The sequence below is a fragment of the Aegilops tauschii genome, chromosome 2 (assembly GCF_002575655.3).
Source record: "Aegilops tauschii subsp. strangulata cultivar AL8/78 chromosome 2, Aet v6.0, whole genome shotgun sequence".
Lineage (NCBI taxonomy): Eukaryota > Viridiplantae > Streptophyta > Magnoliopsida > Poales > Poaceae > Aegilops > Aegilops tauschii.
The window spans coordinates 86,173,934-86,197,050 of NC_053036.3; the positions used below are offsets into that span (position 1 = coordinate 86,173,934).

General features: G+C 48.0%; 2 protein-coding genes across 2 annotated transcripts; both read right to left on the reverse strand.

Annotated features, from left to right (window-relative positions):
- Positions 1-13,787: 13,787 nt before the first annotated feature.
- On the reverse strand, positions 13,788-15,748 carry LOC109748323 (protein trichome birefringence-like 11). Its single transcript, XM_020307357.4, has 4 exons — positions 15,041-15,748; positions 14,548-14,940; positions 14,319-14,477; positions 13,788-14,240 (listed from the first exon to the last, which is right to left on the reverse strand). Exons 1-4 carry the CDS (start codon positions 15,469-15,471, stop codon positions 13,922-13,924), a joined length of 1,302 nt encoding a protein of 433 aa, XP_020162946.1. The 5' UTR covers positions 15,472-15,748; the 3' UTR covers positions 13,788-13,921.
- A 735-nt stretch (positions 15,749-16,483) lies between these two features.
- LOC109748324 (uncharacterized) lies at positions 16,484-21,805 on the reverse strand. Its single transcript, XM_020307358.4, has 9 exons — positions 21,270-21,805; positions 19,823-19,884; positions 19,451-19,505; positions 19,230-19,328; positions 18,827-18,913; positions 18,232-18,348; positions 17,754-17,846; positions 16,977-17,007; positions 16,484-16,881 (listed from the first exon to the last, which is right to left on the reverse strand). The coding sequence occupies exons 1-9, from the start codon at positions 21,363-21,365 to the stop codon at positions 16,706-16,708; spliced, it is 816 nt and encodes a 271-aa protein (XP_020162947.1). The 5' UTR covers positions 21,366-21,805; the 3' UTR covers positions 16,484-16,705.
- Positions 21,806-23,117: the final 1,312 nt, after the last annotated feature.

Here is a 23,117-nt window from a genome sequence, read left to right on the forward strand (position 1 = left end):
TAAACGTTCTCGGAATGGACCGAGGCTTGCCAAGTGGCCTTGGTATACCACCGGTAGACCACCTGTCAAGTTTCGTTCCATTTGGAGGTCATTTGATGCTCCAATGGTTAACCGGGTAACCGCAAAGTCCTTTTGTGTGTTGCAGCAAATCCCCCTCCAAACAGCCCAAAAACCCATCTAAGTCCCCTCCATGCTGTCGGTCGTTCGATCACGATCGTGTGGGCGAAAACCGTGCCTCATTTGGACTCTCCTAGCTCCCTCTACCTATAAATATGTGTCTCCCCCGAAATTCTCACGCAAATCAAACCCTAGCCACGCTCCCTCCGCGCGCCGGACACGTCCGGTCCGCGCCGCCGCCCTCGCCCAATCCGCCGCCGCCACGTGTCCACCCCGCCGTCTCCACCGCCGCAGCCAGGAGAGCCCGGATCGGGCCCTCCCGGCCCATCTCCCCCGCCGCCCGGGTCGCCCGCTCCCCCGCGAGCCGCCGCGCCCGCGACCGCGCCTCCCCGCCACCCTGTGTCCGCCGCCAACCACCGGACCGCGCCGCCGCCCGCTGGTCGTCGCCCGCGCCGTCCCCGTCGCCTCCTCCTTCCCCGAGCCTCCCCACGACGAACTCCGGCGAGCCGCCCGCCTCGGTTCGCGTGCCGACGAGATCTGGACCGAAGGTTGACTTCTCCCCCTCTCGAATTTTTCTCCAAGTCCCGAAGTTCCAACATTCTGTTGCCATGTTCATTGCATCATAACTCTTTGCATACGGCTCTGTTTCATGCGTGTAATATATCAAAATGTTCTTCACGAGATGCTCTTCATTTTGTTCCATTTCGCCATGCTCATTAGATTCCATCTTGATGCCCAAATCTCTAGTGCAAGAGTGCTATGTGCTGTTTATTGCTGTTACCTATCAGAAATTGGTGATTTGTTATTTTTGTTGCAATTGATGTGTGCATCTTATGGGCATGAGCTCTACAGGTGTTTTGATCTATGCCATGCCATCTTTATAGAGGTTTATGCCATGTATTTTTGTGATCTATGTGGTGACTGGCACAAGCATGCAAACTAGGCTTCGTGATGTTTCTGTTTTCAGGGACAGGATTTTGTCTGTTACTGCTGTTATTTTGTTGCCATGTATCCATGTGTCTACAGTGAGATCCATGCTTATTTTGAGTATGTTCAGTAAGGATGTTTTGTAGATATAGTTGTGCTCTATCTATCCATGCCCCTGTTTGCAATTATGGAGTGTCATAACATGTCTTAATCTTTCTCTAATTTTGCTATAAAGTATTTCTGGCAGATTGTTTACGTGTTATTCAATTTTGCCAAGCTTGTTGTAGTTGATCCTTTCATGCTATGTATTTGCTCTTGCCATGGATATCTGCATAAACATGCCATCTTGCTTTAGGTATGCTTTTTTGTCATGAATTGCTTTGTGGTGAGTGAATCAAGCTCACCAAGGTTCCTTCATATTACTGTTTCTGCCATGCTCTGTTTTCTGCTAAGTCTGAAACCTGTTAACGAAACTTGCTATGTTTACATGGGTGCCATCATATCTTCTGGTCCTTTTTGGCTCATGGTCAGTAAGGGACTTTTGTTCTATGCATTTAGTAGATTCATGCTATGCCTTGTTTTTCTATGTTAAGTTCCTGTAGCATGTGTTTTGCTTGCTCTGAACATTGCTACCTGATGCTGTTTCAGCCATGTTCAGTATTTTCACTAAGTCTGTGAACCTGATATCTTTTGCACTTTTGCCATGCTTGTTTGAACCTGTTATTGTGTGATCTAGTCGTAGCTCAGTGTTCATCGTTTGTCAAGCATCTCCTATAGATCACTACCATATACTTTGTTGCTATGTTGGGGTGCTGTAGCATAGTTACTTGTTGTATTCTAAGTGCTATCATGCTGTTAATCGCAGAATCGTGTCATTCTTGTTTTGCTTGCCATTTGCAAACCCTGCATCCGTTTCCGGTGATCTTTATATCGATTTCGACCGAAATCATCTCATCTTTCCAGTGGCATACTTGGTTTTCCAAGTTACTGCCTTGTTCATCCTTTTTCTTCCGGAGCACGCATATGCATCGCATATCACATCTCGCATATCATGCATCTATTGCATCATGTTGCTTATGCATTTCTCGTGAATGATTGTGGTTCCATTGCTTGTGTTCATGCTGTGGGTAGAGCCGGGAGACGAGTTCGTGAACGAGGAACCTGTTGAGTACGCTTACGAGGATCAAGCTTTCGACAACTCTGAGAACCTTGCAGGCAAGATGACCACACCCTCGAAATCACTTCTATCTTTGCTTTGCTAGTTGTTCACTCTATTGCTATGCTGTGCTACCTACCACTTGCTATATCATGCATCCCATATTGCCATGTCAAGCCTCTAACCATCCTTTCCTAGCAAACCGTTGTTTGGCTAAGTTACCGCTTTTGCTCAGCCCTTCTTATAGCGTTGCTAGTTGCAGGTGAAGTTGAAGTTGGTTCCATGTTGGAACATGGATATTTTTGGAATATCACAATATCTCTTATTTAATTAATGCATCTATATATTTGGTAAAGGGTGGAAGGCTCGGCCTTATGCCTGGTGTTTTGTTCCACTCTTGCCGCCCTAGTTTCCGTCATACCGGTATTATGTTCCTTGAGTTTGCGTTCCTTACGCGGTTGGGTGATTTATGGGACCCCCTTGACAGTTCGGCTTGAATAAAACTCCTTCAGCAAGGCCCAACTTTGGTTTTACCATTTCCCACCTAAGCCTTTTTCCCTTGGGTTTTCGCGAGCCCGAGGGTCATCTTTATTTTAAACCCCCGGGCCAGTGCTCCCCTGATTATTGGTCCAAACTGTCAGTCGCCGGTGGCCACCAGGGGCAACTCTGGGCTCGCCTATCGGAAGCTTGGACAATCCGGTGTGCCCTGAGAACGAGATATGTGCAGCTCCTATCGGGATTTGTCGGCACATTCGGGCGGCTTTCCTGGTCTTGTTTTACCATTGTCGAAATGTCTTGTAAACCGGGATTCCGAGACTGATCGGGTTTTCCTGGGAGAAGGTTTATCCTTCGTTGACCGTGAGAGCTTATAATGGGCTAAGTTGGGACACCCCTGCAGGGTATTTGTTGGAGATCGTAGCAGAATTTTAAAATTTTCTACGCATCACCAAGATCCATCTATGGAGTCTACTAGCAACGAGAGGGAAGGAGTGCATCTACATACCCTTGTAGATCGCGAGCGGAAGCGTTCAAGTGAACGGGGTTGATGGAGTCGTACTCGTCGTGATCCAAATCACCGATGACCGAGCGTCGAACGGACGGCACCTCCGCGTTCAACACACGTACGGAGCAGCGACGTCTCCTCCTTCTTGATCCAGCAAGGGGGAAGGAGAGGTTGATGGAGATCCAGTAGCATGACGGCGTGGTGGTGGAAGTAGCGGGAATCCCGGCAGGGCTTCGCCAAGCACAAGCGGGAGAGAGAGGTGTCACGGGAGGGAGAGGGAGGCGCCAGGGGCTAGGGTACAGCAGCCCTCCCTCCCCCCTTTATATAGGCCCCCTGGGGGGCGCCGGCCCTGGGATCCCATCTATGGGGGGGCGGCGGCCAAGGGGGGAAACTTCCCCCCCCCTCCAAGTCAGGTGGGGCGCCCCCCACCCCCAGGGTTTCCAACCCTAGGCGCAGGGGGAGGCCCATGGGGGGCGCACCAGCCCACTAGGGGCTGGTTCCCCTCCCACTTCAGCCCATGGGGCCCTCCGGCATAGGTGGACCCACCCGGTGGACCTCCGGGACCCTTCCAGTGGTCCCGGTACAATACCGATAACCCCCGAAACTTTCCCTGTGGCCGAAACTGGACTCCCTATATATAATTCTTCACCTCCGGACCATTCCATAACTCCTCGTGACGTACGGGATCTCATCCGGGACTCCGAACAACTTTCGGGTTTCCGCATACTAATATCTCTACAACCCTAGCGTCACCGAACCTTAAGTGTGTAGACCCTATGGGTTCGGGAGACATGCAGACATGACCGAGACGCCTCTCCGGTCAATAACCAACAGCGGGATCTGGATACCCATGTTGGCCCCCACATGTTCCACGATCATCTCATCGGATGAACCACGATGTCGAGGATTCAATCAATCCCGTATACAATTCCCTTTGTCAATCGGTACGTTACTTGCCCGAGATTCGATCGTCAGTATCCCAATACCTTGTTCAATCTCGTTACCGGCAAGTCACTTTACTCGTACCGTAATGCATGATCCCGTGGCTAACTCCTTAGTCACATTGAGCTCATTATGATGATGCATTACCGAGTGGGCCCAGAGATACCTCTCCGTCATACGGAGTGACAAATCCCAGTCTCGATCCGTGCCAACTCAACAGACACTTTCGGAGATACCCGTAGTGCACCTTTATAGTCGCCCAGTTACGTTGTGACGTTTGGTACACCCAAAGCACTCCTACGGTATCCGGGAGTTGCACGATCTCATGGTCTAAGGAAATGATACTTGACATTGGAAAAGCTCTAGCAAACGAAACTACACGATCTTTTGTGCTATGCTTAGGATTGGGTCTTGTCCATCACATCATTCTCCTAATGATGTGATCCCGTTATCAATGACATCCAATGTCCATAGTCAGGAAACCATGACTATCTATTGATCAACGAGCTAGTCAACTAGAGGCTTACTAGGGACACGTTGTGGTCTATGTATTCACACATGTATTATGATTTCTGGATAACACAATTATAGCATGAACAATAGACAATTATCATGAACAAAGAAATATAATAATAACCATTTATTATTGCCTCTAGGGCATATTTCCAACAGTCTCCCACTTGCACTAGAGTCAATAATCTAGTTACATTGTGATGAATCAAACACCCATAGAGTTCTGGTGTTGATCATGTTTTGCTCTAGGGAGAGGTTTAGTCAATGGATCTGCTACATTCAGGTCCGTATGGACTTTACAAATATCTATGTCTCCATTTTGAACACTTTCACGAATGGAGTTGAAGCGACGCTTGATATGCCTGGTCTTCCTGTGAAACCTGGGCTCCTTGGCAAGGGCAATAGCTCCAGTGTTGTCACAGAAGAGAGTCATCGGGCCCGACGCATTGGGAATCACCCCTAGGTCGGTAATGAACTCCTTCATCCAGATTGCTTCTTGCGCTGCCTCTGAGGCTGCCATGCACTCCGCTTCACATGTAGATCCCGCCACGACGCTTTGCTTGCAACTGCACCAGCTTACTGCCCCTCCATTCAAAATATACACGTATCCGGTTTGTGACTTCGAGTCATCCAGATCTGTGTCGAAGCTAGCGTCGACGTAACCCTTTACGACGAGCTCTTCGTCACCTCCATAAACGAGAAACATATCCTTAGTCCTCTTCAGGTACTTCAGGATATTCTTGACCGCTGTCCAGTGTTCCATGTTGGGATTACTTTGGTACCTTCCTACCAAACTTACGGCAAGGTTTACATCAGGTCTGGTACACAGCATGGCATACATAATAGACCCTATGGCCGAGGCATAGGGGATGACACTCATCTTTTCTCTATCTTCTGCCGTGGTCGGGCATTGAGCCGTGCTCAATTGCACACCTTGCAATACAGGCAAGAACCCCTTCTTGGACTGATCCATATTGAACTTCTTCAATATCTTGTCAAGGTACGTACTCTGTGAAAGACCAATGAGGCGTCTTGATCTATCTCTATAAATCTTGATGCCTAATATATAAGCAGCTTCTCCAAGGTCCTTCATTGAAAAACACTTATTCAAATAGGCCTTTATACTTTCCAAGAATTCTATATCATTTCCCATCAATAGTATGTCATCCACATATAATAAGAGAAATGCTACAGAGCTCCCACTCACTTTCTTGTAAACACAGGCTTCTCCATAAGTCTGTGTAAACCCAAACGCTTTGATCATCTCATCAAATCGAATGTTCCAACTCCGAGATGCTTGCACCAGCCCATAGATGGAGCGCTGGAGCTTGCATACCTTGTTAGCATTCTTAGGATCGACAAAACCTTCCGGCTACATCATATACAATTCTTCCTTAAGAAAGCCGTTAAGGAATGCCGTTTTGACGTCCATTTGCCATATCTCATAATCATAGAATGCGGCAATTGCTAACATGATTCGGACGGACTTCAGCTTCGCTACGGGTGAGAAAGTCTCATCGTAGTCAACCCCTTGAACTTGTCGATAACCCTTAGCGACAAGTCGAGCCTTATAGATGGTCACGTTACCATCCGCGTATGTATTCTTCTTAAAGATCCATTTCTTTTCTATGGCTCGCCGATCATCGGGCAAGTCAGTCAAAGTCCATACTTCGTTTTCATACATGGATCCTATCTCGGATTTCATGGCTTCTAGCCATTTGTCGGAATCCGGGCCCGCCATCGCTTCTTCATAGTTCGAAGGTTCACCGTTGTCTAACAACATGATTTCCAGGACAGGGTCGCCATACCACTCTGGTGCGGAACGTGTCCTTGTGGACCTACGAAGTTCAGCAGTAACTTGATCCGAAGCTTCATGATCATCATCATTAACTTCCTCCCCAGTCGGTGTAGGCACCACAGGAACATCTTCCCGCGCTGCACTGCTTTCCGGTTCGGAAGGGGTGACTATCACCTCATCAAGTTCCACTTTCCTCCCACTTAATTCTTTCGAGAGAAACTCTTTCTCCAGAAAGGACCCATTCTTGGCAACAAAGATCTTGCCTTCGGATCTGAGGTAGAAGGTATACCCAATGGTTTCCTTAGGGTATCCTATGAAGATGCATTTTTCCGACTTGGGTTCGAGCTTTTCAGGTTAAAGCTTCTTGACATAAGCATCGCATCCCCAAACTTTTAGAAACGACAGCTTAGGTTTTTTCCCAAACCATAATTCATACGGTGTCGTCTCAACGGATTTCGATGAAGCCCTATTTAAAGTGAATGCGGCAGTCTCTAAAGCATAGCCCCAAAATGAGAGCGGTAGATCGGTAAGAGACATCATAGATCGCACCATATCCAATAGAGTGCGATTACGACGTTCGGACACACCATTTCTCTGAGGTGTTCCAGGCGGCGTGAGTTGTGAAACGATTCCACATTTCCTTAAGTGCGTACCAAATTCGTGACTTAAATATTCTCCTCCACGATCTGATCGTAAGAACTTTATTTTTCTGTCACGTTGATTCTCAACCTCACTCTGAAATTCCTTGAACTTTTCAAAGGTCTCAGACTTGTGTTTCATTAGGTAGACATACCCATATCTACTTAAGTCATCAGTGAGAGTGAGAACATAACGATAGCCACCGCGAGCCTCAACACTCATTGGACCGCACACATCGGTATGTATGATTTCCAATAAGTTGGTTGCTCGCTCCATTGTTCCGGAGAACGGAGTCTTGGTCATCTTACCCATGAGGCATGGTTCGCACGTGTCAAATGATTCGTAATCAAGAGACTCCAAAAGTCCATCTGCATGGAGCTTCTTCATGCGCTTGACACCAATGTGACCAAGGCGGCAGTGCCACAGATATGTGGGACTATCGTTATCAACTGTACATCTTTTGGTATTCACATTATGAATATGTGTAACATCACGTTCGAGATTCATCAAGAATAAACCATTAACCAGCGGGGCATGACCGTAAAACATATCTCTCAAATAAATAGAACAACCATTATTCTCGGATTTAAATGAGTAGCCATCTCGAATTAAACGAGATCCAGATACAATGTTCATGCTCAAAGCTGGCACTAAATAACAATTATTGAGGTTTAAAACTAATCCCGTGGGTAGATGCAGAGGTAGCGTGCCGACGGCGATCACATCGACCTTGGAACCATTCCCGACGCGCATCGTCACCTCGTCCTTCGCCAGTCTCCGTTTATTCCGTAGTTCCTGTTTTGAGTTACAAATATGAGCAACCGCACCGGTATCAAATACCCAGGAGCTACTACGAGTACTGGTAAGGTACACATCAATTACATGTATATCACATATACCTTTGGTGTTGCCGGCCTTCTTGTCCGCTAAGTATTTGGGGCAGTTCCGCTTCCAGTGACCACTTCCCTTGCAATAAAAGCACTCAGTCTCAGGCTTGGGTCCATTCCTTGGCTTCTTCCCGACAACTGGTTTACCGGGCGTGGCAACTCCCTTGCCGTCTTTCTTGAAGTTCTTCTTACCCTTGCCTTTCTTGAACTTAGTGGTTTTATTCACCATCAACACTTGATGTTCCTTTTTGATCTCCACCTCTGCTGATTTCAGCATTGAATATACCTCAGGAATGGTCTTCTCCATCCCCTGCATATTGAAGTTCATCACAAAGCTCTTGTAGCTTGGTGGAAGCGACTGAAGGATTCTGTCAATGACCGCGTCATCCGGGAGATTCACTCCCAGCTGAGACAAGTGGTTGTGTAACCCAGACATTCTGAGTATGTGCTCACTGACAGAACTATTTTCCTCCATTTTACAACTGAAGAACTTGTCGGAGACTTCATATCTCTCGACCCGGGCATGAGCTTGGAAAACCATTTTCAGCTCTTCGAACATCTCATATGCTCCATGTTTCTCAAAACGCTTTTGGAGCCCCGGTTCTAAGCTGTAAAGCATGCCGCACTGAACGAGGGAGTAATCATCAGCACATGATTGCCAAGCGTTCATAACGTCTTGGTTCTCTGGGATGGGTGCTTCACCTAGTGGTGCTTCTAGGACATAATCTTTCTTGGCAGCTATGAGGATGATCCTCAGGTTCCGGACCCAGTCCGTATAGTTGCTGCCATCATCTTTCAGCTTGGTTTTCTCTAGGAACGCGTTGAAGTTGAGGACAACGTGGGCCATTTGATCTACAAGACATATTGTAAAGATTTTAGACTAAGTTCATGATAATTAAGTTCATCTAATCAAATTATTCAATGAACTCCCACTCAGATAGACATCCCTCTAGTCATCTAAGTGAAACATGATCCGAGTTAACTAGGCTGTGTCCGATCATCACGTGAGACGGACTAGTCAAGATCGGTGAACATCTCCATGTTGATCGTATCTTCTATACGACTCATGCTCGACCTCTCGGTCTTCCGTGTTCCGAGGCCATGTCTGTACATGCTAGGCTCGTCAAGTCAACCTAAGTGTATTGCGTGTGTTCCGAGGCCATGTCTGTACATGCTAGGCTCGTCAACACTCGTTGTATGCGAACGTTAGAATCTATCACACCCGATCATCACGTGGTGCTTCGAAACAACGAACCTTCGCAACGGTGCACAGTTAGGGGGAACACTTTCTTGAAATTATTATAAGGGATCATCTTACTTACTACCGTCGTTCTAAGCAAATAAGATGCAAAACATGATAAACACCACATGTAATCAAATAGTGACATGATATGGCCAATATCATTTTGCTCCTTTGATCTCCATCTTCGGGGCGCCATGATCATCTTCGTCACCGGCATGACACCATGATCTCCATCATCGTGTCTTCATGAAGTTGTCACGCCAACGATTACTTCTACTTCTATGGCTAACGCGTTTATCAATAAAGTAAAGTAATTTACATGGCGTTGTTCAATGACACGCAGGTCATACAAAAAATAAAGACAACTCCTATGGCTCCTGCCAGTTGTCATACTCATCGACATGCAAGTCGTGATTCCTATTACAAGAATATGATCAATCTCATACATAACATATATCTCATTCATCACATCCTTTTGGCCATATCACATCACAAGGCACATGCTGCAAAAACAAGTTAGACGTCCTCTAATTGTTGTTGCAAGTTTTTACGTGGCTTCTATAGGTTTCTAGCAAGAACGTTTCTTACCTACGTAAAACCACAACGTGATATGCCAATTTCTATTTACCCTTCATAAGGACCCTTTTCATCGAATCCGTTCCGACTAAAGTGGGAGAGACAGACACCCGCTAGCCACCTTATGCAACTAGTGCATGTCAGTCGGTGGAACTTGTCTCACGTAAGCGTACGTGTAAGGTCGGTCCGGGCCGCTTCATCCCACAATACCGCCGAAACAAGATAAGACTAGTAGTGGCAAGAAAAATTGACCACATCGACGCCCACAACTACTTTGTGTTCTACTCGTGCATAGTAACTACGCATAGGCCTGGCTCATGATGCCACTGTTGGAGATCGTAGCAGAATTTTAAAATTTTCTACGCATCACCAAGATCCATCTATGGAGTCTACTAGCAACGAGAGGGAAGGAGTGCATCTACATACCCTAGTAGATCGAGAGCGGAAGCGTTCAAGTGAACGGGGTTGATGGAGTCGTACTCGTCGTGATCCAAATCACCGATGACCGAGCGCCGAACGGACGGCACCTCCGCTTTCAACACACGTACGGAGCAGCGACGTCTCCTCCTTCTTGATCCAGCAAGGGGGAAGGAGAGGTTGATGGAGATCCAGCAGCACGACGGCGTGGTGGTGGAAGTAGCGGGAATCCCGGCAGGGCTTCGCCAAGCACAAGCGGGAGAGAGAGGTGTCACGGGAGGGAGAGGGAGGCGCCAGGGGCTAGGGTACAGAAGCCCTCCCTCCCCCCCTTTATATAGGCCCCCTGGGGGGGGCCGGCCCTGGGATCCCATCTATGGGGGGGCGGCCAAGGGGGAGGGAAACTTCCCCCCCCCCAAGTCACGTGGGGCGCCCCCCACCCCTAGGGTTTCCAACCCTAGGCGCAGGGGGAGGCCCATGGGGGGCGCACCAGCCCACTAGGGGCTGGTTCCCCTCCCACTTCAGCCCATGGGGCCCTCCGGGATAGGTGGACCCACCCGGTGGACCCCCGGGACCCTTCCGGTGGTCCCGGTACAATACCGATAACCCCCGAAACTTTCCCGGTGGCCGAAACTGGACTTCCTATATATAATTCTTCACCTCCGGACCATTCCGGAACTCCTCGTGACGTCCGGGGTCTCATCCGGGACTCCGAACAACTTTCGGGTTTCCGCATACTAATATCTCTACAACCCTAGCGTCACCGAACCTTAAGTGTGTAGACCCTACGGGTTCGGGAGACATGCAGACATGACCGAGACGCCTCTCCGGTCAATAACCAACAGCGGGATCTGGATACCCATGTTGGCTCCCACATGTTCCACGATGATCTCATCGGATGAACCACGATGTCGAGGATTCAATCAATCCCGTATACAATTCCCTTTGTCAATCGGTACGTTACTTGCCCGAGATTCGATCGTCGGTATCCCAATACCTTGTTCAATCTCGTTACCGGCAAGTCACTTTACTCGTACCGTAATGCATGATCCTGTGGCTAACTCCTTAGTCACATTGAGCTCGTTATGATGATGCATTACCGAGTGGGCCCAGAGATACCTCTCCGTCATACGGAGTGACAAATCCCAGTCTCGATCCATGCCAACTCAACAGACACTTTCGGAAATGCCCGTAGTGCACCTTTATAGTCACCCAGTTACGTTGTGACGTTTGGTACACCCAAAGCACTCCTACGGTATCCAGGAGTTGCACGATCTCATGGTCTAAGGAAATGATACTTGACATTGGAAAAGCTCTAGCAAACGAACTACACGATCTTTTGTGCTATGCTTAAGATTGGGTCTTGTCCATCACATCATTCTCCTAATGATGTGATCCCGTTATCAATGACATCCAATGTCCATAGTCAGGAAACCATGACTATCTGTTGATCAACAAGCTAGTCAACTAGAGGCTTACTAGGGACACGTTGTGGTCTATGTATTCACACATGTATTACGATTTCCGGATAACACAATTATAGCATGAACAATAGACAATTATCATGAACAAATAAATATAATAATAACCATTTATTATTGCCTCTAGGGCATATTTCCAACAGTATTATCTTTCGAAAGCCGTGACCGCGATTATGAGGCAGATGGGAATTTGTTAATGTCCGGTTGTAGAGAACTTGACATTTGACTTAATTAAAATACATCAACTGTGTATGTAGCCGTGATGGTCTCTTCTCGGCGGAGTCCGGGAAGTGAACACGGTTTGAGTTATGCATGACCGTAAGTAGTTTCAGGATCACTTCTTGATCTTTTCTAGCTTCGCGACCGTTGCGTTGCTTCTCTTCTCGCTCTCATTTGCGTTTGTTAGCCACCATATATGCTTTGTGCTTGCTGCAGCTCCACCTCATTACACCATCCTTTCCTATAAGCTTAAATAGTCTTGATCTCGCGGGTGTGAGATTGCTGAGTCCTCGTGACTCACAGATTCTACCAAAACAGTTGCAGGTGCCGACGATACCAGTGCAGAGGAGGCAACCGAGCTCAAGTGGGAGTTCGACGAGGAACGTGGTCGTTACTATGTTTCGTTTCCTGATGATCAGTAGTGGAGCCTAGTTGGGACGATCGGGGATATAGCATTTGGGGTTTATCTTATTTTCATTTGGTTTTGACCGTAGTCGGTCTATGTGTGGATTTTGGATGATGTATGAATTAATTTATGTATTGTGTGAAGTGGCGATTGTAAGCCAACTCTCGTTATCCCATTCTTGTTCATTACATGGGATTGTGTGAAGATGACCCTTCTTGCGACAATTCCTACAATGCGGTTATGCCTCTAAGTCGTGCCTCGACACGTAGGAGATATAGCCGCATCGTGGGCGTTACACAATGCGAGCCTCCGACAACAATATTCAGCTTTGTATCATATTGTTCGCGATAAGAATGACACTCTTGCACATGTGCTCAATTCATCCTCGTTGGATATTTTTTCGGGCGGGATTTGATTGGCCTCCGTATTATGTCATGGCAAAATCTTTTATCCTGATTAGATTAATCTAATACAAGGATGAAATGTGTTTCGCTGGAACCTCACTACATATGGGTCATTCACAGTCTACCATCGCTCACACGTTCAGAGGTCCCAGTAATAATAACAAGAAAATTTGAAAGTCGAAAATTCCACTAAAGGTTAAAATCTCCGTGTAGTATCTTCGGAGGGAAGTTGTATTAACCAAAGATAACATCATTGTTGCAATTGCCAAGGAAAGAAGAAGTGTAGCATTTGTACTCACGACTAGACAATCAAGCACCACTTTTTCTAGTTCAAGTTTGCGCGCCAAACATCCAAATAGCGTTCAATCTTTATCCACGCACAAGTGTTGCCAATATTTTTTATCACTCGTTGGACGGTACTTCAAATAGATTCAGAATGCTAATAAGAGTGAGAGTGTATGCTTTATTATGGTCCATTTGCCTATGTAGAAATGATTTGGTTTTTAGTGACAAAAGCTCTTCTCCTTTGATATTATTTTTTCACGTTTATGGTCTACGCTACACCGAACGAAGAACCAATTGTTGTTCACGACGGTGTGTACACCAATGAGATTTTTACCCAGTATGGAGCATAATCACTGGAGCATATTTTATTCTTTATTATATTTTTTGTCTTCTTCGGAGAAAAAAAATGTTCAACCAAAACTCTTTTAGGAAATCAAAAAATCCACACTACCTTCTTCGAAATCAATAAACTATTGGGTGAAGGATGTGTGATGATGAACGCGTGTAGGGAGGTGGTGGCGTCGACGGCAGGTCTGGCAGGGTCGATGCATTACTACCTGCTCTGAAGATGAATTGGTGGAATATGGTGGTGACGGCCTCTGCAGCGCGCGCATGCGGTGCACACTGAGAGTGCGCTGGACCAGTGTGTGACCCAGACCCGGCAGTTCGGCTTGGCTGAGGTCTCCCACTTTAGATGTTGGGCTTTGGTGTGAGGTGTGAGTATGCAGCCCCGACAATATACACCCCTTCATCAAGTGGATAGGAGTAACAAGGATGTTGCCAATGGTAGCTTCAAACTTATTAATGTATTACTACTTTGTAAATTCTAGGTGAATAATTACTCCTTTTTGAAAAGAAACAAAAAATCCAAATGCGAAGTAAATGTACATACACGTCAGTCAAGAGAACGTCTAAGAAAGCCTGGCGAGAACCATGGCGTAGAGGAGCTCGTTCCACGCGTCGGGCACACCGGGCAGGCACCAGTGGCTGCAGTCCTCCCTCTGCCCCACCAGCATCCTCGCCGACGGCTCCACATTGTACACCGCCGGGTGGCCGTCCCTCCTGTGCGCCGTCATCAGCGTCACGTTCATCACACGCAGGTCCCTCACCACGGCCGATTCCGGTCCCCCAAACGCCGGCTGCAGCATTCCCGGCCACCGGCCCAGCGAGATTCCGGTCATGTTCAGCTCCGGCAGCGTCTCCTTGCCGCAGCTCCCGCCATTTGTGCCCCTGCAAAGCAACAAGCAAATTGCTACTTATCTGTGCAAATCATGGCTGAAATTCACAAGACCAGCAGAGGAGACGTGCCTATTGTGCGCCGGCGAGTAGGTTCTGAACACGGCCAGGGTCTTGCTGCCGTCCACCTCCTTCTGGACCCATTCGTGCACTGTGTCCATGGCCCTCTGGTAGGCCGCCTCCACGCTCATGTCCAGCCTCAGCCTCTTGCCTTCCTGGAAGTAGCAATGCCTGGCACAGCAAGGTCAAGCCATGGAACCCGAGGAGCAGCCATTTTAAGCGATCCATAAAACACACATACAGCTGCTGGAGCCGGTCGTGGTTCCACCAGTGGCCGGAGTTGAAGACGAGCACGTCGGCGCCCTTCCACAGGTGCGCCCTGGAGTCCATAGCGCGGAGCTGGAGCGTGGAGCGGACGTGCCTGGGCGCGCGGCGGGGGCGGCCGCCGCGCCGGACCAGGTACGGCGACCGGTAGTGCTCCACCGTGAGGTTGTGGCGGAGGAACCGGAAGGAGAGGAAGCCCTTGTGCTTGGTGATGGGGCTCCCGTGCTCCTCGCGCACCGAGGCCCCGGCGTCGGCGACGGCGGAGGAGAGCATGCAGAGCATCGACTCCCACTGGTTGCGCCCGATCGAGTCGCCGACGAACACCAGCCGGCGGTTCCGGAGCACCTCCAGCAGTTTCTCGGCGTCGAACCTGCAAGCGATCGACGAGCAATGTTAAGTTGTTAACTAATAACAGATAATAATAAAAAAGTGCAGTTCCATCCATGAAACCATGCCGCCATGGTGCAAACCTCGGGAGCTCGCAGCGCCTCGGACGCCACCTCCACCTGGCGTACCCGTCGTCCGGCCGGCCGTTCTCCCGGCACTGGAACCCCACGTCGACGAAAGGGCACTCCCTCGAGTCGTACAGGGGGGCCACGCCCGCTTCCTCGCGCACCCACTCGCCGTCGGTTAACATGCCGTCGTGATCAACGTGGCCGCAGTACCGGCGGGCGTTGTCGACGGCGGCGTCTCCGTCCGTCGTCAAGACGACGGCGCCGGCGCGTGCCCTGACGACCACGCTGACCTCCCCGGCGAGCCTGGCGGCCCCGAAGCCCGAGGAGAGGGTGGCGGCGAGGAGCAGCGAGGCGGCGGAGAGGAGGACGCAGGCGCTCCAGAGCACGGCGTGGTCGCCGCTGAGCTGCCTCGCCCGCCTCCTCGCGCTCGCCATCTCCATGACCATGACGCGCTCTCCTCCCCGCTGCCGCTCGAGACTTGGCCGTATCTGCGTGGCATGGCACGTAATAGTAGCACAGAGGATCGATCGCTTGGGTTTGATCGCTTGCTGGCGTGAAAAATCTGCTCTGGTTTCTTCTTGTGTTTTGAGAACGGTTGCTTTCGCTGAAACAAAGTGAGGAAGGAAGAGAGAACGGTTGCTTTGTTCGGTTGCTCCTGGATTCAGTGGAGGAACCGACGCGCTGGTAGTGGAGGGAACTTGGCATGGTGTGCCCCGGCTCCGGAGAGCCCGAAGAAGCGATGGCGGGGTGCGGTTGGAAGTATTTGCGCCGTTGCGTGTATATATACCTCGGATTTGTGTGTCACTGCCATTTGTGTGCACATGTCAGAAGAGAGGAGATATGCTCGAACTAGTACAGTACATGCCAGCCCCGCCGGCAGCTAGATCCGCTGCCCGGTCGGGAGGGCATGCACGGCACGATGGAGCCTCTCATCTCCGCGCCTCCGGCCTCGCCGTGCCCGGCCCTCACACCACGCCGGTCGCGCCCGCGTGCTAGATATGACGATATCGATAGCCAGGAGTCTGGCCGCTCTCATCGGCCACCCTGCACCAGCAGAGAGCTGGTGTGGCCGCAAAGCCGTGCACATGCTCAAGCCCCGTCTTTGGCTTTCCTGGTTGAAAAAATATTCCGCTGCCAAAGTGCCAATCGTCATGTTTCGTGGTGTTATATAGGGTATGCTTGTAGTAGCCTCGTCTCGTGTTTAAGCAAGAACAAGAAGTTGGTCCAAAATCACTCAGGTTCGTCTCGCTAGTCTGCACTTCCTCACCCAAACCTGCTATCACTGTCCCGCTACATCCATTCACACCACAATGTTCGCACCTGTATGAGCTAAATACCTCATCGGGGGCAGGAAACTAGGAACGAGTAGAATACTTTTTAGCTATTGATGATGATGATAATCAAGCTCTGGAGCTTGAACGCGTCAATAAAGAAAGTACAACTACAATTGTGTCAGCATCAACGATAAAAAGTAGCAGCACGTGGATTAAAACAAAAAGGAAACAATGTATACTGTAGTATCACCTATCAGTCAATCTCCACATTGGCATACCCCTCTTTTTTTCTCCCTTCCTTTTTAACCTTTTTAACACCCATGTCTTCCTTAAACCTGAACTAATATAAGGAGTACAACGCTACAGATCCCACAGAATGTACATGTAAAGTTGTAACCAACAGGTTTTACTTCTCGTGATCTTCATTCGAGGTGTCAATCCTGATTACAAGAGGTTGATGCAGGTCCGAGGGAGAGGCCGCCACCGGAAGCTGCGGGGCTCCTAGATCCGCCTCCCCATTCTCTGCCAGCGCCTTGTCCAGAGCAGATTTTGCGACTCTTGTGACGCATATAATCAAGAGAACTGCAGCATGACACGAGGAAAATCATCAGCATATACTTGCAAATGTAAGCAGGAGTAGAGTGACAACAAAGAATAACGGAGGAACTGGCACTTACTGGACATTGCAAAGCCAGAAATTATGAGAACCTGTGAAGAACAAAGAAGTCGTTAAAAGCAGTGTATAACAGTGGCACCTACTTTTAAAAACGGTCAAACAACTTGAAGGACATGTATATAATTGGAGATGGGGTAGATATGACTCCACCTGTTCATTTCTTTTACTGTCAATTATGAGAAAAAATATGGCACTTTTGCCTACTTGATCACATTACATGTTAGCATTTTTCTTCCACATTTCACCTTAAGCTAAACATCAAATGTAGACGACAGCTTTTTAGTGCTACCAGGAAATACCAAGCACATTTTCCTACCATACATACACCAATATGCCACTACAACATACTCCCTCCGTCCCCTAATATAAGAGCGTTTATTACACTAGTGCAGTGTCAAAAACGCTCTTGTATTATGGGACGGAGGGAGTACTTGTGGACTGTGACGAAATTTGCATCGTTAAAAATAACTCTGGAACTTGATAGATCATGCTCATGCATGCAACTTAAGTTTTTGCAAAAGCCTGACCAAATATGAAAAGAACCCAAATGCAAACAAAGTGTATACTACAAAATTGCTATGAACGATTTTCAATTATCTAAATTCTGCACAATAAACGTCACATGGTTCATGGCAAGCATGAATGATCGAAAAGGAACCTGGAAGAACCCCAAGCCATACAACAGAGGAAACGTCAACAATAATTATGGACTCATGACAAACATGATACCTACTCCAAAAATTAATACAGGAAAATGCTACAATACTCAATTGCTCACCCATCTGGTAGTCGAGATCTCACTCCATCCATGTGTCACATCTGATAGATCTTTTAATGTTGTTCCCACATATACCAAGGCGAGAGTGATTGGCTGGCAAAAGAATAAATATGATTAGCAACAAAGGTCACAAACACCTGATAGTTTAAGATCAGCTCTTTTAGTTAAAGGTAACAAAACCTGCAAGTTAGCAGATGTTTGTATCATGTTACATGTGACCATGTTTCGTGTGGAAATACAGTGATATGCTGAATTGCTGATTAAGGAACTGTGGAACCGAACACGGATTTCTGAAAATAATTATGTCTACTCGTACAACAGTGCACGAAGCAGCAAATTACACAAAGCCTGACGGTGAATGCATGGTCAAAAGACAAGGTTGCTGATGGTTACAACATGAGGTTTCATTAGGTCAACTGGCCAGCCAGTATGTGCCAGCACCAAAATTAGATAACGAAGAGAAGAACTTGAAGCATACCATCATTCCCAGCCAAGATGCCAGCATGTATTCCACAATGCCAACAGGAGTGACAGACAACAGGTAGTTCAACATGTTAAATGGAAGTAGAGGTACAAGCCGTAGTAGCAACACGATCTGTGAACAAAAATATGAAAAGCGTAAATAACTAGGTTTATTGTGATATGCAGGAGAATTCCAATAACATATATTGAAACACGACAAGTTAAAACTGTGAAACAGTCACAGAAAATGCAAAATTGTGGGGGTAAGAAGCAGCACCAAAAAACCGCATATACTGATACACGTACGAGTTAAAACTAAAAAAATAAGTCCTTGGGCATTCATAAATTGTGGGGCAAGAACCAGCACCGAAAAACCACAAAATCACGCAAATTACTCCAACAAAATCATAAAAACAAGAAAATATGCTTCCTTGATAATTATATGTCGGAAATCTCAGGTTTCTAGTACCACCTTTGGACATTACTCATAGCAATAGTCTTAATTTTTGAAATTTTAACAATCATGTGGAACTGAAACATTTGCAGAACACTTGGCAGTTATTGTGTTTTTCACATCACAGAGCTATAACATCCAATCCGCAAGAAGTTACCTTGAAGCCAGACCTTTGAATGGCTATAGCTACTGCTTGAAACTTGGGGTAATCTTTGCATTTGGAGAGAACATACGGCCTTCCAATCTGCAAGTCATATAGAACTATAAGATATAAACATTAAATGCACCATTAAAGATGAAACTAAGAGGCAGAAATTAAAGCCTCCACAGACCAGGGGAGCATATCTATACGTATTTTATCATATTATCTTCTTACGTAATTACAGTTGATAAAGAAGAAGAAAATGCAACATATAATTTAGGTCCCACAATATATGAGAAAACATTGTCAGGAAGATGGAATTACGTTAATTGGTGACTGGTTCTTGAGCAGTGAATTTGTTATCAGTGACAACATGCAATTTACTTTCAAATTACAAGAGCATTAAGTTCCTCCTTACCGTTCTACCAAGCAAAAATGCAGCAGTTGCGCCAATTGTCGCTCCAATGGAATCAGCAACAAACCCAACGGGCAGGCCAAATAGATAACCACCCCCAAGCTAAACAAGCAGATAATGCACACCAATCAGCCAATTAATACTACGTCAAATAAAGAGGAGAGCATAACAAACGGAAGTTCCATCAGAAGTGACTGCTAACAGAAAAATCAATTCGTGCTTACTGTGAGTATTGAGGCTGGAACAGCTAAGACCGTCAAAGGGATGTAAGCAAGGGCCCTGCAATGCACAACACGCCAATTATGAACAATATATCTCAAAATATTCTTTCAAATATGAAGCTGAAATTTTGATCTTGAGCAACAGCTGTGTAAACCACCCTCCTTTTTGTGCGTAAGTGTGGTGTGTGGTGTAGGCCTTGGGTTGTGCTGGAAAACTGGTCCACTCAAAGGGCACTAGGAAGGTGGTCACGAGTGAGGAGTGTGAAAAATGGAATGCCTAAGTAGTTAGCATGGTAGAGAAGAGTGGAGGACATTGTATTCAGTTGAATTCACTATGCCAATACAATCATGTAACAAAGGGGAGAGATTACTTACAATACCAAAGGACCCCATGCACCAAGGTTCTCTTTGATCCAAACAAGAAAATCCTTCAAAATCTGTCAATGTCATATCGAAACTCATCATGAATAAAATGAGAAGAGTAAGTATTTGAAGCAAAAACGTGTATGTTGTGTTAAGGACAAACATTAAACTGTGGCATCTAGTAGAAAGGTAAACAAAGAACGAAAGAAGAAGAAAAAGGTTTAGAACTATAGTCGCAATAAAAAATGTTAACACGGAAAATTTAGAGACAGATTAGATTTAGTTTCAATAATTCTAGAGAAAGTGAAATCTGAAGCCTAGCACTGATGCTTGATTGACAGAGATCTCAAACAATAGAAAACTTTATTCCATAAACATAGGCTAACATCATCAAATGTAAGTATGAAAGCCAACAGGACCAGTAACCTGCATATTTTTCCTCTCAAATTACCAATCTAACTCCATATCAATATCATCTACCAACATGCCATCATATCTGATAATATGAAGACTAAGCAAACAGTTCTTTGAAAGGGCGAATGTGATAACATGAGAATGTTCTGCCGTATTAAGTGGCCTACTAGTACTAGATTTAGAAGAACTAACTAATTAAAACATGGGGAAAAAGTATCTAAGGAAATGGTTTCACATTGAAAATTATAATCCTGGCTCTGCTTTGAAACTACACTATGAATTCCACTATGGAAAAGGCAAACATTAAAAAGACTGTTATAGAAGTGTATAAACATATGCGAATTATATGCTATATTGCTATTATTTGGAGAAGGATGCACTCGAATAGATTATAACAAATAGATACCAGTGTCCTCGAGAAATGCACCCTAACGGCCTTACCACTTACATGTAATTACCAATTCTGGCATACAATACTTACTAGATGGGTGAACAGACAGCATCGGTTACAGATTTTTTAGAGCCTTGATAGAACACATGTTACATCGTCAAATACTTTGCAAAATACTCCCTCCGTCACATAATATAAGACGTTTTATATTTGGGGACAGAGGGAGTAGTATTTACATTGATGAGATAATTTCTGCCTACAAATAATTTCACTGATTAGGTGACACTATCATACTATATTGGAATGCAATGAACAGTCTACTCTGTACAAGCCTACATTTCTAACGATCTAAACTTTTGAGTGCGTGCCAGCAGCCGCTGACAGCATTTGCTAGGAAACTTTCAGCCATATAACACAATGTCATACCAAAAATTCTCTTTCCACAAAACGGTGACGAGACTAGGTGTAATCGATGGGTGGAGTACGTCTAATCAGGAGCCAGGACAGAGCTACATTTCGGCAACACAAAGGACTTCTTCTCGCGCCACACTACATCACGCACGTTGCAAGCGGTATAGCCCTAACATCATCACATCTACCATCGGTAGCAGGGTCCGAATCAGGTCGGCGATGGGGAGGGGATGAGGCGCGCACCTTCTCGACGGGGAGCGTGAAGAGCGCGACGCCGGCGGCCGTGAGCAGGGCGGCGCCGACGGCGAGGCGGAGGGCCGAGGGCCACGAGAACGCCATGGACGCGAGCAGCCTCCGCCGCCAGGGCCTGAGCCTGCAGTCCTCCCCCTCGCCGCCCTCGTCCCCGCCGTCCGCCCAGCCCCCCGCCCGCCCCCGCGCCCGCAGCCCCACCGCCGCTCCTGCCAGATTCCCCAGATCTGCCTCCCGCCCCACCTTAGCCTCCCGCGCTGCCTCGCCCTCGCCTCGCCTCCGCTCGTCCCGCCGCGTCAACTCATCCGACACCTGGTGCGCTGCGCTCGCTCGCGGGGGATGGAGGGAGGGATGCGGATGCGGGGAGATCTGGGGAGCCGAGCACGCGTCCCGCGCGTTGCGTTGCGTGGCGTGGCTTGTTGCCTCGGAGCTTTTTTTTTTTCTCGCTGATGGGGGAGCAGGGGGGAAAGGCGCTCGTTTGCTTCCACCTACCGTCTCCGGCCTCGCCGTCCACCACACCGACGGATGTGACGCGTGTGCGGCGGTGCGATCCGGTGCTCTTCTCCCCTCTTTTTTTTTTTAATACTTCGCGGGGAGGCACGGTGCCATGGTGTATTGGTGTGTGATCCGGTTTCGGCTGGGGAGGGCGGGACCAGACTGAACCGTATTCTTTTATGAGCTCTATATATATCTACTTTTCGTCTTGTACTACGTACAACCTTGCAAGCTGCACTTTCTCCGAATTTTTCCGTCCAAAGCTGCTTCTTGTCCATTAATTAAAGAAAGATGCCGCATTTGGTTGGCATTTATTCTATATATACTATGGAAAGGATCTGTTGACATGTCGCAATCTAAATTATTTTTGTTAGAAAAATTTCTGATCTATTCATCATATGTCATGGCAGTACCAGGAACACCAAAAATGACAAAAATTGCATGAAGGTCCGTAGACCACCTAGCAACTACTACAAGCACTAGAGCGCGCCAAAGGCACGTCATCGTCATCGCTCCTCTCTTATCAAAGCGGGGCAAAACCTATTAGCAGTCGGGTCGTGCTAAGAGCATCAGTAGTAGTACCCTCAAACCCTCAAAAACCGCTTTTTTACGGGTTGAAACAGAAAAAAAGCAAAGACTAGAACCCATATAAACCCCTAAACAATTTTAAGGGTTGGAGCCCGGGTTGCTCTCCCAGCCTCTAAAAGTGAGGGTTGGAGAGGGGAAACAACCCCAACTTCTATTCCTCCGCTGTGAAAGCGTGGGAGGGAAAAATCAGCCCCGTCCCGCCGCCCGCCAAGCTCGCAGCCGCCGGCCGCCGCGCGCCATGGAGCCGCAGCCCGCCTTCGTCCTCACGCCCGCCTCCTCCCTCACCCCGCCCGTCGCCCCGCCCCCAATCGCCGCCTCCACGACGCCCGCGTCGGCCCAGCAGCCGCCCGTCCCGAGCCAGGCGCAGGTCGCGTCGGTGGTCGCCGCCACCCACGTCCTCGGCGCCAAGCGGCGGCGTGCTGGCCAGCACGTCGTCCCTCCGCAGCCCGCAGTCGCCCCGGCCCCCGCCTCCTCCCTCGCCCCGCCCGAACTCGCCCCGCCGCAGCCGCCCACCACCAAGCGCCGTCGGAAGACGTCGTCGGTTGGGCCGAAGGGTGCTACGGTCGCCAAGCTCGCCGCGGGAGAGACCCCGGTCGTGAAGAGGACCACCTCCCAGAAGAAGACCGCGCCCGCGCCCCCAATCGCCGACCCTCCGCCCGTCGTGCACGAGGAGCTCGACGGTATGCCCGCAACGACGTCATTCATGGGACTTCTCCAAGGCGCGGAGGTGGACCTCGGGGCTTCTCCTCTCGAACCCTT